General features: G+C 46.9%; 1 protein-coding gene across 1 annotated transcript in view; it reads right to left on the minus strand.

Moving 5' to 3' along the window:
- The window catches only part of LOC119545325 (heterogeneous nuclear ribonucleoprotein A3-like), a 36,924-nt gene extending 20,965 nt beyond the window's left edge, over positions 1–15,959 (minus strand). Inside the window, exon 1 of the mRNA XM_037850819.1 lies at positions 15,936–15,959. Coding sequence (XP_037706747.1) covers positions 15,936–15,959 — 24 coding nt within the window. The remainder of the gene's footprint in view (positions 1–15,935) is intronic.
- Positions 15,960–17,356: the final 1,397 nt, after the last annotated feature.

Here is a 17,356-nt window from a genome sequence, read left to right on the forward strand (position 1 = left end):
GGAGCATAGGGGTAAAAGACAGAAATCACATACGAGTATTTTAACTAAATAACTCCATCCTTGATGTCTGATCCCTAAAAATGCCTCCTTTTCTCAAATTTCCAGAAACTTCATCCAGGAAGCAGGGATCCTTTGTCAGGGATAGCAGGACTTCTATTCCCAAAGTGACCATCTCCTTCTGGTCTTGAATTTAGCTGTTACTGAACTTCTCTAAGTTTTGAGTTTTATCTCTAAGAGAGAGCATGGCATGTTATTGGAATTGGGGTAAGTCTAATGAGGCATGAATGAGGGGAGTTTGGAGGCCAGTTGGGGATGCAGGTCGGGGGAGGTCAGCAGAAGCTAGATCATGCAGAGTCTTGTAAGCCACTGCTGGGAGCTGGGACTTGACCTTAGATAAAGGCAGCTGTGGCCACAGCTTTGCTTGGGAAGGATCACCCTGGGCAGTGTGGAGGGTGAGCTTAGAGAGGCAGAGGCAGGGAGCCCAACGGACACTGTCTCAATAAACCAGGTGAGAGACGAGGAGCCTGGAGCAGGCTGTCAAGGTGGAGGTGGAGAGTCGGGGAAGGACTCAGAACCATTCCTGAGCTCACCCTAATGAGACTCACTGATCCATTTGATGGAAGGAGAGGGGTTATCTGGGGTGACTTCCAGCTGTTGGCGGTTTGAGGAGCACCTCTCTTCCTGCCTGGATTTTGAACCATTTGGGAAATAAAGCAAGGGGTGTGACTATAGAAACAAAGACACCACTACCTATAAAGCCGATGCTGGAGAATGTGGCTTCCTAATACTGCAGCTGGAATCAGTACACTCTCTCCATTTTGCAGCAATGGACAGGGCACCTTACGCTCAGAGGCAGCTTGCTTTCAAGAGAAAGGAGAGAGAAGTGTCTGGGTTACACATACTCCTTGTGCTCTAGGGGTGAAGAGGGGGCAGAAGATAATACTATTGGGTTTCCTTTTCATGGGAGGAAACCTGAGGATGGTAAAAAGCTTGGGTATCTAATTTGTGCCATTTATTTAGTTTCCAAACACAGGTGAGAGGGAGACTTGGGGAAAAGTTGGTGAGCTGGGCTTTGGACTTGTGAGGATCCTGTGTGTCCTCCAGTAGAGATGTCTTATGTGTGTGGCAGCATGCGTTGAAAGCTCAAGAGAGAGAGATTGCTGTAGAAGCCTTTGGCAAACAATAGTGGTTGGAGTCATCAGGGTAATAAACGAGGGTAGTCAGGGAGTGGAGTGACAGTGTTGAAAAAGAAGAGAAGAAGGCAGGCAGGAGGGAACGGAATGCGAGGAGGAAAAGCTGTGAATGAAGGAGACTGAGAAAATGGAGAGAGAAGACAAAAGGAAAACAAGATGGCATGGGATCCACAAAGGCAAAGGAAAAGAAAGTTTTAAGAAAGGAAAGAGTAGATCGGAGGCCTTATTCTGAATGATTTGAATTTGAAATCTGTTTCTCTCGTTTTCTAGCTATGTGATCTTGAATTACATGTGTAACAAATGGTAGCTGTTGTGATGATGATGATGATGAAAAAGATTGGAGGGAGTGGTTGCAAGTATTGGGAGAAACAGGAAGATCAAGCTGGACAAAGTCCACAAGGGTAGAAGAGAAGAGCTTACTCCTGTACAATCTATTTTGGGGGACAAGACTAACACTCATGAAACAACTAGATTCTTTGTTATAACTTCACCTTAAACTTCTCTAACACACTCTAATAAGATGATTTAAAAAAAAAAAAAACAACTAATATTGCAGACATGGAGGCGGATGCATATGCAAGGAAGTTATTAAAACCGCCTTGATTTTAATAAATTTACCACCAGGTAGCAATCTCTCAATGTCGCCTCTTTCCAATTTGCATGTGTAACTGGCATCTCGTTAAAACATCATTAAGAAATTGAAAACCAGGAAGACATAAAGAGATGCAGAGAAGAAACAGAGGGGGCTGGGAGAAGAGGCTGTGGGTAGCAGGAGAGAGGGCTCCTTGCAGATAATGCAACAAAAAACTCAACTTGGTTATCCAAACCCAACCTGATTAATGAAGGAAAGAATCAGAGTTTACATAGACCCTGTTGACAAATCAGCAATTACAAGACTTATTTGAAAGCTTCATTTTTCTGGAATGATTGGGAATCGCAATAAAAGCTACCGTCATTTTTCTTTGGCTGGACCATGATTTACTTGTTCAGGAGAGGTTTTCTTCAAAAGATTACACAGCTAACAAGCCGCATGGTGGCTGTGTGCTTGGATTCTGTCTGCTTGCTCCTCCGTGCTCATGTTAACTTTTTAATTTTTATGTATATATAAGTGTGTTTTTTACTATTGTAAAAGTAACATATAGTCATTGTTGAAAAACAAAAAAAACCAAACTATATAAAATACTTTGGGCCAAATTAATTTTAATAGGTCATGTGGTGTGACAGGAAGAACTCAAGCTTTGAAGACAGGCATGAGTGGGTCTGACTCCTGGTTCTGTCACTTAACTGTTGCATGACATAAGAACTAGCTCCTCAATTTTAATATGTGGAATGTGGCTTTGGGTAGGAGGAGCTGAGATGGTGTTAATGAAGTGCTGGCATATGGTATTTGGTAACTAGTAGTGCACAATATATTGTAGTTATTACTTTAAGCCATCCCGAGTGTTGGTTTTCTTTCTTAAAGAACATGCTTCTAAAAAATCACTCCTCCTTGAACTTCATTACTGGCTGTCTGAACACTGACAAGCACTGGCAAACAAGTCCTTCCATTGTCTGGTCCTCAAATATTTGCCTGGTGTTCCCCTATATATATGTCTCAGAGAGACAGAAACAATCTTCTTTTTGCATATATTATTGATCTGGGTACTTCACTGCTATGGAAACAACCCCAACATTTCAGTGGCTTTGCACAATCAAAGTTTATTGCTCATGCCACAGTCCCTCATGTGATGAGTGTCACTGCTCCATGCAGTCATCCAGGGACCCAGTCTCCCTCCGTTTGTTGGTTCTACTCTTTTCTAGACCCATTCACCCAGAGAAACAGTTAATGGTGAAGATAAACCCGTTTTTCCCCACTGGGTCAGATGGTGACACACGTATCACTTTCACTCACATTCAATTGGTGATAACTAGCCAGGTGGCCCCACCGAGAGGCAAGAGAAGCTGAGAAATGTAATTTATCAGTGAGTCCTGGGAAAGAGGAGACCATGGATCTGGGTGCGTTCTCACAGTCTCTGCACCACTTTCTCCTGCAACGTGCAGGTTCCAGTCAAACAATCTGGGAAGGACTCTGATTGGCTTGTCTTGGTTCATGTGTATACGCTCCTGCAAAAGTTTCCAGATGCTAGGAATGGCAGCCCAATCTCAGCTATATGGCTCAAGTGAGAGATTATCAGTTCCTTGGAATAAGGGGGGAAAGGGGGCTGAGCAGACTGTTACAGCTGAAATGTCCAGCACCCAGCCGGGTGGCCTGGAGGATGGACATGTTGGAGAGGACATGATCCTTTCCCTCAATGTGCTCTCACACTCACCAAAGTGTTAGGAAATCATTCCAGCTTGGGCATAATCAAGTGCTGGATGGTAATGACTATATTATAAATGCAAACAGTTCAAGGAAGAGAGAAATGGTAGTACAGAGGGAGCAGCCACGATGTGATGGAGAAAGGATTATTTGTGTAGACTGGAAACCATCCCTGTGTGATCTTGGGCAAGACAGGTAGCTGGAATACCTTGGTTTCTCTTATTGTTGAAATGGGGGATAATCCTACCTATATCACAGCATGGCTGCAAGGCATAAGAGAGACAATATAAGTGCAAAAGTTCAAAAGAAATATACTTGATCATTGCCAGTGTTTGATGAAGACTTCATGGAAGAAGTAGAATTGTGGGAGGTTGGATGGATCCAGGGTACCCAAGGATGGGGATGCAGAGAAGAGGGAGGGTGAGGACATTCTAGAGCAGGAGATCAGTGTGGAGGTGGGACTGGGTGGAGCCTGTTGGATTAGACAGTGGAAAGAGTAGGCAAGTGGGAAAGATTCCTTTGATGAGCCTCAACCCACAACCCTTAACTTCTCACTTCTCTTGGTTCCCAAGTCCCTCTCAAGACAAGAATTTGGAATCTAGGACTTCAGGCCAGGGGATTCTGCCTTGTTTGCCAGAATTCTCCTTCCCATGGGGAGTAGGCTGGGCCAGTTTCTAAGGGAGATTTATAAACCAGGGGGCAGGGCTGCTTCCTGCTTGGAGAGCCAGTGTAAATTTGACTTAGTGAGCCTTCCCTCCCCACAACCCCCAACTTAAAATGCAGACTACACAGGCCCTGTGGGCTGCTGCCCAGGGTAATGACTTTCACATGTGAGGCTCATAACTTTCCTACCAGGCACTAGGGACAGCAGCTCCTGAACTCGGACCCTGGAAGTAATTGGGGCCAAATGACTCCACCGTATGTATCCAGCTGACGGGAGGAGCGCCCAGGGGTGGTGCTGTCATTCTGAGCCATTTGCACCAGACTGTCACCTGGAGAACATCTAACATCCACATATTCCGAGGAAGACAGTGAGTTTCAGAGCACTAAGATGGCTCTTTTAAAATCAGACTGACATATTTGGGGATTTTTATATGATGCCTTCTCCTGCTGGTCATGTGCTATTACATTGCCTCTAACCCTCACAACAGTGCTGCAAGGTAGGAGTTTTCATTCCCATTTTTCTGATGAGGAAATGAGGCTGGCAAACCTGGGATTTGAGATCAAGTCTTCCCATTCTAACTGACGAAGACTAGGGATAACATTTACTTTGAGTAGTAATAAAACTTGTAGCTAATATTTACTGTGTACTTGCAATGAGTGAGGCATCATGAACACTTGATATACTAAACCTCATTCAATTCTCACAGCTATCCCAGAATAAAGGGACTAACTACTATGATGCCCATTTCACAGATGTGGAAACTGAGGCTTGGTCACTTGAGTTAAGTAATTTGCCCAAGGTCTCCCATGGGAAAGTGGGGTAGCCAGGCTTAGAACCCAGTCATTCGGACTCTGGCTTTCTCTCCCATTACCATTGCACTAAACTGCCTCGTTAATGGTAATCCTTATATTTGTGCAGTTTCACGTAACATTTACTAGTTCTACTGAGTGGAGGTGGGAGGACAGAGGCTCCTATTCTTTGGACCCTTTTCTCAGTGTTCTATGTGTGTTACCTCCATTAACTCTCACAATGAGTTTATGGGAACTGGCTATTTCCATTCTACAGATGAGAAAAACAAGGCTCAGAGAAGCAGAGTGACTGCCCAAGGTCACACAGCTAGATGAGCTATACCTGCCAATTATGGCATTCTCTCCAGTGCACATTGCTTCCTAGCATTTTTTGCTGATGTCCCTAGCTTTTCTCATGTGAATTAGTGCCTGGCATTGGACTCTGCCAGTTCTTAGCACATACTGATTGAACCAACAAATGCGTAAATGTTTCTATCCAACCATCTCACGGGATTCCAGGCTTCTTGGTTACAGGGACCAAATCTCTTTTTTTTTGCTTCTGTTTGCCTAGGTTAGAAAGCCCATAAACCAGCTGGAGAGAGATTTTTCTTTAAATGTTGACATTTACTGAGCATATACTGTGTGCCAGATACTAAGTTAAATGCTCTGTGTGCTTTAATCCACCAATGATTCTTTGAGGTAGTGCTATTCATGGGCTCTTCTAGGTACTGCTATTGTTGGGCTCAGAGAGAGTGGGTGGCTTGCTTAGGGCTGCCCAGCTAGTGAGGGGCTGTGCAGTGATCAGAACCCAGGCCTCCCAATAGATGCAACCTATTCCATTGCATTTCTGTCCCTAGGGGTGGAGGAGGTTTATAGGAAGAGAGAAATGGGTGTAAAAGCATGCTGGCTGCCCCACAAGTTAAATAATAATAATAATAATAAAAAGAGACATAGATTACTTTATTTGATTCCAAATACTTCACTTCCTTTTATTTTTCTTCCTTTAATGTATTTGGAATTAGAGACAAGCTTGAAAGATGCCAGTGGGGATTGCTAAAGCCAGCAAAATGAAAAGGGAAGATTACACAGCTGGAAAAATACTGTTACAACATTTCTGTGACATTAAAAAAGCAAAACCTGAAACAACACACACTCTCACACACAAAACCCCAAGTGAGGAAAGATTCCATCTGTGGATGACCAGTGGGTGGAAATCACATGGATCTGGGCTTTAGGTGCAGTTAAAGAAGACCATCCAACAGCCAGATGTGGCCAACAATACCACAGGCTTGGGACAAGTAGTGAGCTCCTGGTTCTGGAAGGTAGAGAAGCAGGGCTGGGGGCTCTTTGTCAGGGGCTGAAGAGGCAGAGGAAGGGTTAGGCTAGATCGTCCATGAGGTTAATTTCAACTTCATCCTATTGTTGAGACTAAAGTCTCACAATGACCATTTCTCCTTATTCGGCATATATTGTGGGCCAAGCACTGTGCAAAGCACTTTTATTACTCAATCCAAGGATTAACTGAGCTTAAGTGCAAGATAAAATCAAACTGAACACTCATTTCATGATTTGTGGGAAGCCCAAGCCCTCTCACAGTTTCTGCATACATCTGGGACTGTTTGTATGCATGTGTAGTGTGGTGGGGAGGGGATCCACATTCTCAAGGGCATCTCTAGCTCTGAGTCTGTTTCTGCTGAGTCATTTCACTTTCTGGAAGGTTTTCTGTCTGCACCTGTTCCTGGTCCAAGTTATGCAACTCAGATTCATGATGTTGATAAAAATTCCCTCCCGGGCGTGGGGTGGATTGTACAGAAGGCTTGTGGCCATGGGAATGGCTTATGTATGGGAATGCAAGCAGCAAGCGATGTTAGCCATCCCTATTCCTAAAAATCTTTTTGGCTGCCCTTTTAGGCAATTCCCACTGGCCTTTCCACCTTATGAAGTGTCTGGGCTTGTCACCAGCTCTTTGAATTCCTTCCTCCCTTCTTCTCTCTTTCCTCCCTTCCCTGCTAAACCAATCACCCACTAAATCCAGAAACTAACCAGTCAGCCTGCCAGTCAGCCAATCAATGAACTAACTAATCAGCCAGCTAATGGATCAAAAGCCTGTTATTACCAAAAAATAAAAAAATAAAAAACAACCATCACAAAAATGCCATGTCAAACTCCAAAATAAACACATACAAATAAAGAAAGAAAGAAAGAAAGAAAGAAAGAAAGAAAGAAAGAAAGAAAGAAAAAGAAAGGAAGAGGAAAAGCAGCCTCTCCTTTATTTATGTACAACAGTTCTGTGCTCCCTTGGCCCTGGATGCCAGTTCAGCCTTCTGGCTCCATCATATCCAAACACCAAAGTGTTTTCCAAAATTTGAGCTCATATTTACTGATTTCTTATTTTATATCCCAGGCCCTGGTAGGCACTTTAGTTATAAAACCAGTACTGTTTCCTTTAATTGATGGCCCTACGGTAGAGGGTTATGACTGTTACCCTCATCTTCCATGTGAGGAGACTGAAGCCAGGAGAGAGGAAGCCACTTGGACAATGTTGTGTGGTTCATGAGGAGAAGCACCAGGAGCCGTGCTGGGGCCACTTGACTTTAGACCCCACGCTCGTAATTCAGAAAGGTCAGAGCACACATCACCCTCTGAAATCTGGTTCCAAATTTCAAGAGAGCATTGGTTTTTAACTCAGGCAAGCAAACATTGTCTCATTTTCCCCTTAGACCATCCTGTAAGTAGGTATTTTCATCCCCACTTCACAGTCTCAGAAAACTGGGACTTGGAAGACTTCCTGATTCCCACATCCCTGCTCCTAACCTCTCTGGGCCATGTGAGGTGCAGGGATTAATGAGATACAGAGATTCAGAGGAGTTGGCCTTCCAGAGGGGTAATCAGATGTGGAAGTGGATATTCACAATGATGGCTTCTAAATGGGGACTTCTGGGCACACAAGCTCAGAGAGGAGGTGTGACCAGCTCTGGTGTTCAAGGGAAGCCTCACAGAGGAGGTGACCCAGGAGCAAGGTTCAGAAGGGTGACTAGGAGGTCACCACATGGACACCTGTGAGGCGGGAAGGACATTCCAAGTAGAGTGGACCTCCTTAGCATACGACATGGCCTCATGGTAGCCGTTTTTGTGTTGAGGCTACAAGCAAGCTGGAAGGGCTGGCTGCCCAGTAGGAAGAGGGAGTAGTATGGACTGGGGTCAAAGAGATCAGCCAGGACCAGCTCGTGAAAGGCCTTGGATGCCAGGCCAAGGGTTTAGACTTGACCCTGAAGATGATGGGGGCTAAAGGAGGCCCCTAAGTGGGGCAGTGATGTGGTCACTTTAAAAGCAGGATGCCAGGGTTGCCATGGGCACAAGCACCCACATAGACATGCACTCGGTGCCTTGCCTTCCTCTGCCACATTCATCTTCTTTTCAGGAATGAGTCTTGGAAGTTTTAATGAACTCATTACTCATTCCACTGTCAGGTGAGCCCAACTGCAGCAGGAGGGAGGGCAGAGGGCTCCATCCTGCCGAGGCTGCTGTGCTGTGCTCTCATCAGCAGCAGCCCTAGCCATGCCCTGGCAGAAGCTCATCCAACCTGTTCCACCGTGGCCCTCCTCTCCCCTCCCTCCCACCTCCTTCCAATCCCACGCTTTGCTGCTTCCTGGACTCACCAACATCCATTTCAATGGGCTTGATTGGAATCATGTCTCCCTGGAACTTGTTGCCATCTGTCTCTCCCTATGCTATTGTCTCGGCAGGTGCCTCTGCGTCTCTATCTTACTGCTGGGCATGAGAAGGTTCTGTTTGGACCCTGGATGGGCTGTCTGTCTGTCTCTCTTTACTCTTTCCACCCCTTCCCCGAGTCTGGGCCTGCCCATTCATCTTCTCCTGTCTTGTCTCTTCCCTTTTCCTTTCCACTCTGGATTTTCGGTCTGACTTGCTCTTCATTTCTTTATCTTGCACTCCTTGTCTGGATGCCTGTCTGTCTTTCTCTCTTTCTCTTCTTACCTTAGTCCTTTTGACTGTTCCTTTTTTCCTCCTCTCTTCCTCTTTGCCTTTTTCCAGGCATTCTCTGAAAATAGACCTTTCCAAAGTCTATTCAATGGAAGAGTATCAGGTTTTGCAAATTCCTAACAATTCTGATTAGAACTAAGTAACTGGTGGACGCGTTTCTGGGTAGGTGGGGGCCCATCTGATGGAGACAGAGTCAAGGCCATCAGAGGTGCAAACACGCAGCCCGGCGTTGTTCACTGCACAGGGTACTCCTTCCCCTTTTCTCATCCTTTTGCAGGCAGAACAGACAAAGCCAGTCTCATGTCCCAAGCCAGTCAGGCAAAAGAAAATCCTCTGTATCATGGAATCAAGCACTTTATGGGTAGAAGGAGCCCTTGAAATTCAACTGTTACAATTTCAGTTTTCAAGATGAGGAGGCTGAGGCTCAAAGAAAGGCAAGTGATCGGTGACTGACTTAAGGTCACTCAGGCAGAGTCAGACTAGATCTTCCTGAAACTCAGAGAAGCAGGTGGCAGGAGAAGTTCCCATACAGGGCCTCACATCACTCAGGGTTGGTAGTGGTCTGCCGTGTCCTCATGTAGGGAAACTTCACGTCTCTATTGCAACTCTAAAAGACCAGAGAGAGCATTCTTCCTTCCATATTTACGGCAGAGATAGGCCAGCTGTTCATCAAAATTTGTGTTCTCCTTCCTTAGTGTAGGGTTTTCCTGGGAATTGGCTGTCCATTCATGAAGTACATTTCTCAGTGAGCCTTGCATGAAGGAGGGAACATATGACTAGTTCCTTCCATTGGATTGTGAGTGGAAGTGACGATTGCCACTTACAGAGAAGGTGTTCAACATACTTACTTTCCTCTTTCATGAGTCAGATGCAGAGGTTGCTGAGGCCCAGGGGATGGCGGAGCCACAAGAGGGAAGGGGACTGGGTCATTGAATCACACGGTGAGCCACCTCTCAGCCAGGAACAACTGCACTGCACTGTCACGTGGGTGATAATGGGTTTCTTTGTTATAGCAGTGAGCATTACCTTAAAAATACAGTATTGGCCATTTGTTATTTATACGTACTCACCGGCTCTGCTTGTGAGGGTATTGTCATTTTCATTCCCATTTCACTGATGCAGAGGCCCTGCTCCAGAATTTTCTGACTTCCCAAAGTTCAGAAAACAAGTGAAAGGCAGAGGTGGGACCAAAGTGTCATCTCCTTACTGTGGCTCACACAGCTCCCCGTGCTCTCTCTTATCTGCCCTTTGCACCTATCTCCCCCCACTCTTCCCTTTATCATTATTACCCCACCATTGTCTCTTTTTCTGGTCAACAGACACACCAGGCATATTCCCACCTCAAAGCCTTCACACCTGCTATACAGTCTTCTTGGATTGCTCCATCTCCAGATCTTCTATGTCTACCTTCTTCTTGTTGAGAAAATCTTATTTGAAAACCCCTCTCTTCAGTGAGATCCTCCCTGAACCCCCAGTCATAGGCAATTGATGTGAACTCTCCACCACCATCACTCAGTCTCTACCAGAACATCATGGTTACTTCCTTAATAGTACCTGCCACTATCTAAAATTATCTTGACCATTTATCTGTTTGCTCAGTTATTGTCAGTCTCTTCACCAAATACCTCTCAGCGTCTCCTCTCCTTCATTTGAGGAAAGAGAAACTTGGAGGGGTATTATAACTTATCTAAGGTCACATGACTACTAAATAGTAGTCCCAGGGTTTGAACTCAGGTCTGATTGATTCTGCAGCATATGTTTTTTTTTTCCATAATACCACACTGTTCTCCTAACAAAGCAGTAATGAGTGGGCGCTGCTTATTTTATCAGGACATTAAATTTAATCACGGGTTCCAAGGCAGGATGGTATAGGGCAAAAGCTTGGATCTGGTGTCAGCAAGTCTAGGTTTACATCCTGGCATTGATGTTTTCTATTAGTTACTATCTCTGAGTGCCTTTCCCCCTAAATGGAATTAATATACTTACCTTGAAAGGGTTAAGGTAAGGATTGAATAGGATAATGTATAAAGCAGGTAACCCAAAGTCTGCCCACAGTGGGACTCAGAAACCATTTGTTTCTTTTCTGACAAAGACGTTGACATTCACCTTGACAGTTCCACCTTCATCTCAGACCAAAGATCCAATTTATCAATGGAAAGAGAAAAATGCAAATACGGGGAAAAAAAAGAGTGATTCTGAAAGGGTCCCAGTTCATCCCTAACTTTTCTCCCAGGCTTTGTTGGGAAGCCAAGTTTAAATCCAAGTCAGAGCTTCCAGACCTCATCATAGCTACTGTGCTGAAAGCAAACAGACTTTGGGATTTTACAATTTTTCTTCTCATCTCCCCTCCTACAGAGCACAAATGTCATGGACAAGGGGCAAACTCATTACAGCTAGGTTTCTATCTGCCTGGTCCAGATGCATGTGCTAAAATGTGAAGCCAGTTCCAACGGACAACATCCAGGACAGTGTGTGCCGTGACTAATGTATGCAAAACACACAGGGTTCCTCTCTCCCAGCATCTGGCTCAAAAAAAGAAAAAGTTAGGAGAACTGTCCAAATTCTTCATGATTTTCAAGTTTGGAGGCAGTGAGTCTGGTTTAAAGCACGGAGCCCTTGTCGAGATGGGATTATTATTATCATTTTTTACGGAAGTTACTGTACTTATGGTGTTCACAGGTTCTTGACCATGAGGCTCACTTTTTCCATATTAGTCAGAATACACTAGGCTGTGCTGTAGTAATAAATAATTCCAAATTTCCAGAGTCTTAAAACAATATAGTTTATTTCTCATTCATGCTTCATGTCCCACAGCTTATTATCAGAGGCCTCTGCTAATTGTAATCACTCAGGGTCCTAGGCCTATGGGAGAGCTGCCATCACAGTTGCTGGTTCAGAGGGAAGAGAGAGCTCAGAAGAGTCTCAGGCTGATAATTAACTGCCCAGCCCAGAAGTGACACACGACCTTTCCTCTCCCAACTCATTAGCCTGCGCTAGTCCCACTGTGCCCCTCCCCCTCCCAATGCATGGAGGCCAGAAAATGCACTCCTACTATGTGCCCAGAAGGGGGTGAACCAAAAATATCTGCCCACAACATCTTATGTCTGTTCCTCCCATTTCCTGGATGGGTCACTAAGTCCAAGTAACTCAAATCTCTTCATTAACATAAAAGTCCTTTCCCTTTGCTTCACAGGTGTGATCTCAGTCTGTCTCAGTTCAGGCTTCATAACCTCTCACTTAATTGCTTCATCTGCCTCCATCCTTGTCTCTCTGCCATTCTTGCTCCTTGTACTTCATCCTTGGCACCTCAATCAGAGTGATTGTCCCAAAGCCTCAATCCAGCCAACTCATTCCCTTCCAGATGCACAACTTGGAAGCCACTGGCACCATCTTTCTGCCACATAGCCTAGGTTGGTAATGAGGAATATAAAAGATATTTTGTTTGTTTCTTGGAAAAGACCCTTCAGAGCCCTTCTGAAGCTGTGATTCTAGGATTCTATTATTATTCTCATCCACGAAGCTGCAGACCTACACCTCCCGCAGAGGGGCCAACCCAGGCGCTTAATTAGCAAAGATAATTAAACTCCAAGGAACCAGGATCCACAATTGCTGGGAGGCTTCCCACAGGACCAGTGGGAGGGAAGCCGGGGTTTCTGGACCTTGATGCCGGAGCGTGCTAGCTGCCTTCACAGCCCACCGCCTACCACTCCTCAACTCGCCCAGTCGTCCTGTTCCCAGGGACACCTCCCCGTCCCTGCTGGACTTTCCACCCACTCTCCCTCCTGGGGCATCATTATCCTCATCCAACAGCTAAAAAACCAAAGGCAAAGTTAGCAACTCAGTCCATCCAAAAAAAATTTAACCTTCCCTCCCGTGAGCATACACCTGTCCAGGTGAAAAAGCATGCTCATCAGCAGGGGTTCACTGCATTCTCTCAACACCACCACCAGGCAGATATAATTATCACCCAGATTTGCAGATACAGAAACTGAGGCTCAAGGGGTGAGGTTGCCAGTCAGTGGGCAGTACAGTTGGGCTGAAATGTGGCTGTTTGAGCCCCACACCCAGGGTATGTTCTGCCCCTCTCCATGGAGGTCAGAGAGGCTGGACTGCACCTCCCCACGAGCAGGAGGTTGGAAGGTCATGCCCAGACTCAGTTTCCCCATCTTCCTGGCTTGGCCTGGAGCTGTGGCCAGACTCTGAATCCCAGCCCCTGAGACAATCAGGCTGGTTCCCTGTCCGCTCCCATCAGGAACAATGCACTGATTAATGCAATTACTGCCGGTTTATATAACAAGGACGTAGGGATCACAGCATTCAACTCTTTGAAAAATCTCCTCTAAAAGCGCTAATAATGCATTAATGTATTAATCCCCTTAATCCTGTCAAATTACCACAGACTCGCTTTGCAGAGTTGACAGTGGATCTCTGCTCTCCCTGCTGCGGCAGCTACCACTGTCTGTGAGGCTGGGGTGCTCCCCTCCATTTCCCCATCTTCCTTCCACACCTATCAGGAAGCTATGGGGGTGCAAGGATAGGAAGGTGGTAGATGTTCAGTGGGGGAGAAATGTTGATACTTTCACAGAAAGGTGATGACATGATTTTTACAAAAGACTCTCTGGAGTCTTTTTCAGCAGAGACCAGTCAGGCCTGTGTCTCCAATTCCATTCTGGGCTGCAGGCGATATCACTCACCAACTGTCTGGTTCTGGGAAGCTTGTTTAACTTCTCTGGGCCTCAGTTTCCTCATTTGTGATATGTAGATTATTAGCAACCTCACTGTTAACCTCATTGCAGAATTGTTAAGAATATTCCACAGTTGCATGTAAACACCTGTCCTATGGAAAGCCTTCAATCAATCTCCAGTCCTTTTTCCATTTGTAAAATGGGAATAAGAACCCTTGCCATGAAGATTAAATATGATCACGAATATCAATTGGACATATATCAATAATAGGACTTAAGTAAATATTAGTTCATTTCTTCCCACCCTTGCCTTTTCTTTTCTTTTTAAAATTAGCATGCTGCCTGAATCTCAAGACAGCTTAGGAACAAAGACCACGGAGCTGATAGAGCTGTTCTCATATTGTATTTCTTCTGAAGCACAGGGCATCTTTCCTCTGAGCCCCGCTTTCTAGAGTGGAGAGAAATTCAAACCCAGGGCAGCCTGTATAGGGCACCCCGCTCTTTTCTTATGGGGATATTAGAATGGGTGGGGGTCTGTTCTAATGACTCTTACACATCCTGGCTTCCTGGAAATGGGGAAGGGGCTTTAGTCCCTAGTGGCCTGTCTCTGAAGTCCTGGGGCATGTGTGGTGATAAGATGCCATGCTTGCTGACCGGTCGATCCTGGGCTTCCTCCAGGGTCCTTCAGGGACCTCTCCATGGATGGCAGGCTGGGCTCCAGACCCCCTTCCCCACGACCTCCAAGGCTTCAACAGGGATCAGCAGCTTCCCCCACTGGAGGCCTGGTGTGCGAGTGATGGCAGGCCTCGGCCACCCTTTGGAGTTGGAATTTGGGAAGGAAGCATCCACACCCACACCCCATCCCCGTTCATTGCTTGGGAGCTCCTCTCTCAGGGTTAGCTACTTCTGCTCCTCCATCCCCAACAAGGGATGGGACTGTGCTGAGCGGGAGGAGTGATTTTGGTTTCAGGTGATCTGCGTTTTGTGCTATGAAGTGTAGATGCTGTTAAACATCCTCTAAGGCAAGCCATTCGGCCTCAGAATGCTGAGGTCTGGCTGCCTATTGGGAAGGGTGGGAAGGAAAAGGCCTCTCATTCTTTCTGGTGTCCTAGAGCAGTGTGAGGGGTTTAAAATATGCCCACAATCCCTTTGACATTCCTCCCTTCATCAGGTGAGGCCTAATCTCTTTCCTTTTGAGTGTGGGCTAGATGCAGGGACTTACTTCTAATGACTGAGACAAGGCAGAAGAGATGGGGTGGTGATGGTGCAGGTCGTAAAAGGCATCTGGCCTCCTCCTTGCCTCTCCGGGCCATTCATTCTGGGGGAAGCCAGTTGCCAAGCCATGAGGACACTCCAGCAGCCCTACGGAGAGGTCCAGGTGGCAAGGAACTGAGGTCTCCTGCCCACAGCCAGTGAGCACCTGAGGCCTCCCACCAACACCATGTGGGTGTGCCATGTTGGAAGCAGATTCTCCAACCCTGTCAAGCCTACAGACCAACACCATGACCAACACCTTGACTACAACTTTATGGGAGACCTCAAGCCAGGGGCACCCAGCTAAGCCTCTCCTAAATTCCTGATCCACAGAAACTGTGTGAGACAATAAAAATGTCTGTTGTTATTTCAAGCCATTAAGTTTGGGGGTAATTTTTGTATACAGCAGTGGAGAACTAATATAATTAACAGTGAAAACAAAACAGATTGCTATCGCAATAAGGAACCCCGCAGTGTGTGTGAGCGTGCGAGGGCCTTGGACTGTACTCACTCACTCAGACCGATTTGCTCAAGTCCCATAGCCAGGCATGGGTGCGTGAAAGCAGGTGAATCACAGACCTGGTGCCCAGGAGGTCCAGTCTGGAGAGGGAGCAGGCAATTACCATGCAGGGCAAGCGGTCCGGAACGGGAGAGTCTACAGGGCTGTGGGGCCCAAGAGAAGGGGCCTAGGACCCAGCCTGGAGGCCAGGAAAAGTTTCTGGAGGTGCTGACAGCTGCTGTGAGACTCAAGGATGAGTAGGAATTAACTGGGGGAAGAGGGAGCTTGCGGAAACTGTACCAGGCAGAGTGTGCTGCTCAGGCAAAAGGCCCAGAGACGAGGGAGAGTACATCACCTTCCAGAAGTAGAAATGGGTTTGGTGTGGTCAGAGCTCAGGGGTGTGTAATGTGGGCACGTAGGCCTGAGGGGAGAACAGTGGGCAGGGAGGATTGTGACAAGAGATCAGTGAAGCCCAAGGAAGAAGAGAGAAACCAGCTCAAATCTTAGCTTAGCCATGTCTTAGGTGTGTGATTTTGGACAGGACATCTCACCTCTCTGAGCTTCAGCCTCTTCATTGCCATCTAACATGGCAATTCATTCAATAATTCATTTAGCAAAGACTCTATCACATGCTGGGCTCCGGGTTGAATCTTGAGATACAATGGTGACTAGACAGCAAACCTTGCCCTCCAGGAGCCTAGCTCCAGGTGAGGACAAACATTTGTAGCATCTCAGTGCTGGGTCAGCCCTGCAGCTCAACCCTTTGGCCATTCTCCTGGGGCTGTGTCTTCTCCCTCTGCCCATCTCCAGGGTCTAGTGCAGGCCTACTGAGGGCATTGTTAACATGCCTGGGTGTGATCACAGGCATCCGAGTTCAGAAGTGCCCTGAGCTCTGGCGTCAGGCTGCCTGGGTTTAAATCTCTCCTCCATCACTTGTCAGAGGCGTGAGCTCCTGCCAGTGCTTCTCGACCTCTCTGAGCCTCAGTTTCTTCTTATAAATAGTACAGTCTATGTCAAAGGCATTCTGGGAGGATTAAATGAGATAGCACTGGTTTCTAGACACTGCCAGACACTTGCTCATTGCTCAGCAGATGGAAGCAATGCCTGTGACTGTTTGTTAGCAGGTTAGCTTTATGCAGTATAGCATCTGGGTACATGCTGGGACTCTGCAGCCTGGTCGCTGGGTTCAAGTCCCAGTGCTGTTACTTAATAGCTCCATGACTATTAAGTAATAGTCTTAATAGCTCTGTGCCTCAGTTCCCTCTTCTGCAAAATGGGAATAATAGGCGAACCCTACCTCATCAGGTTGCTGTAATTGTTAAATAAGTTAATTCATGTGAAGCGCTTAGAACAGTGGGCTCCATAAATGTACCTTACCTTATTCTTTGCAATTTGCAAGGAGGGGGAGGGCAGCAGCTGCAGAAATCAGCAATGTTCCCGAAGCAGCCGAATGGAGGACCTTTTATCAACCCTCAGAGGTCACAAAGAAAGGATCCTCTGGCGGCTACACCCGGGAAGTGATCCAAGCGATGCCCCACCCACGCCCCGGAGAGCCCGCGCCCCCTGCTGTCCAGGAGACCCGCAGTGCTCCGCGGCACAGGGCCCAGCGCAGGTCGGCTCGCCGCGGCGCCGCCGCCCGTTCCCCAGCCTCCTCTCCGCGCCGCGACGGGCTCGGGGCAGCGAGTGCTGAGTCAGCGGGCCGCGCGGGGAGCGGCGGCCGGGGCGGGCGGCGGCCGCTCTGTCTCCTGCCCCCCGCGGTCAGTTGGGCTGCAGGACCCAGACAGGCCCTCGGCCTAATTGGCAAATGGATTCTCCGGGGGGCTAATTTCGCTGGCGCGCACGGTAGGAGGGTCTGCAGGCTTTAATGACCAACTCGGCCGGCTAAATGTGTTTACCAAAAAACAAGGTTATTGATTCCACAGATAGTCTGTCCCTTGCCATCCGCCTATGAATGCGAGTTTTATGTAACAGG

This window comes from Choloepus didactylus, chromosome 10, assembly GCF_015220235.1.
Source record: "Choloepus didactylus isolate mChoDid1 chromosome 10, mChoDid1.pri, whole genome shotgun sequence".
Taxonomy (NCBI): domain Eukaryota; kingdom Metazoa; phylum Chordata; class Mammalia; order Pilosa; family Megalonychidae; genus Choloepus; species Choloepus didactylus.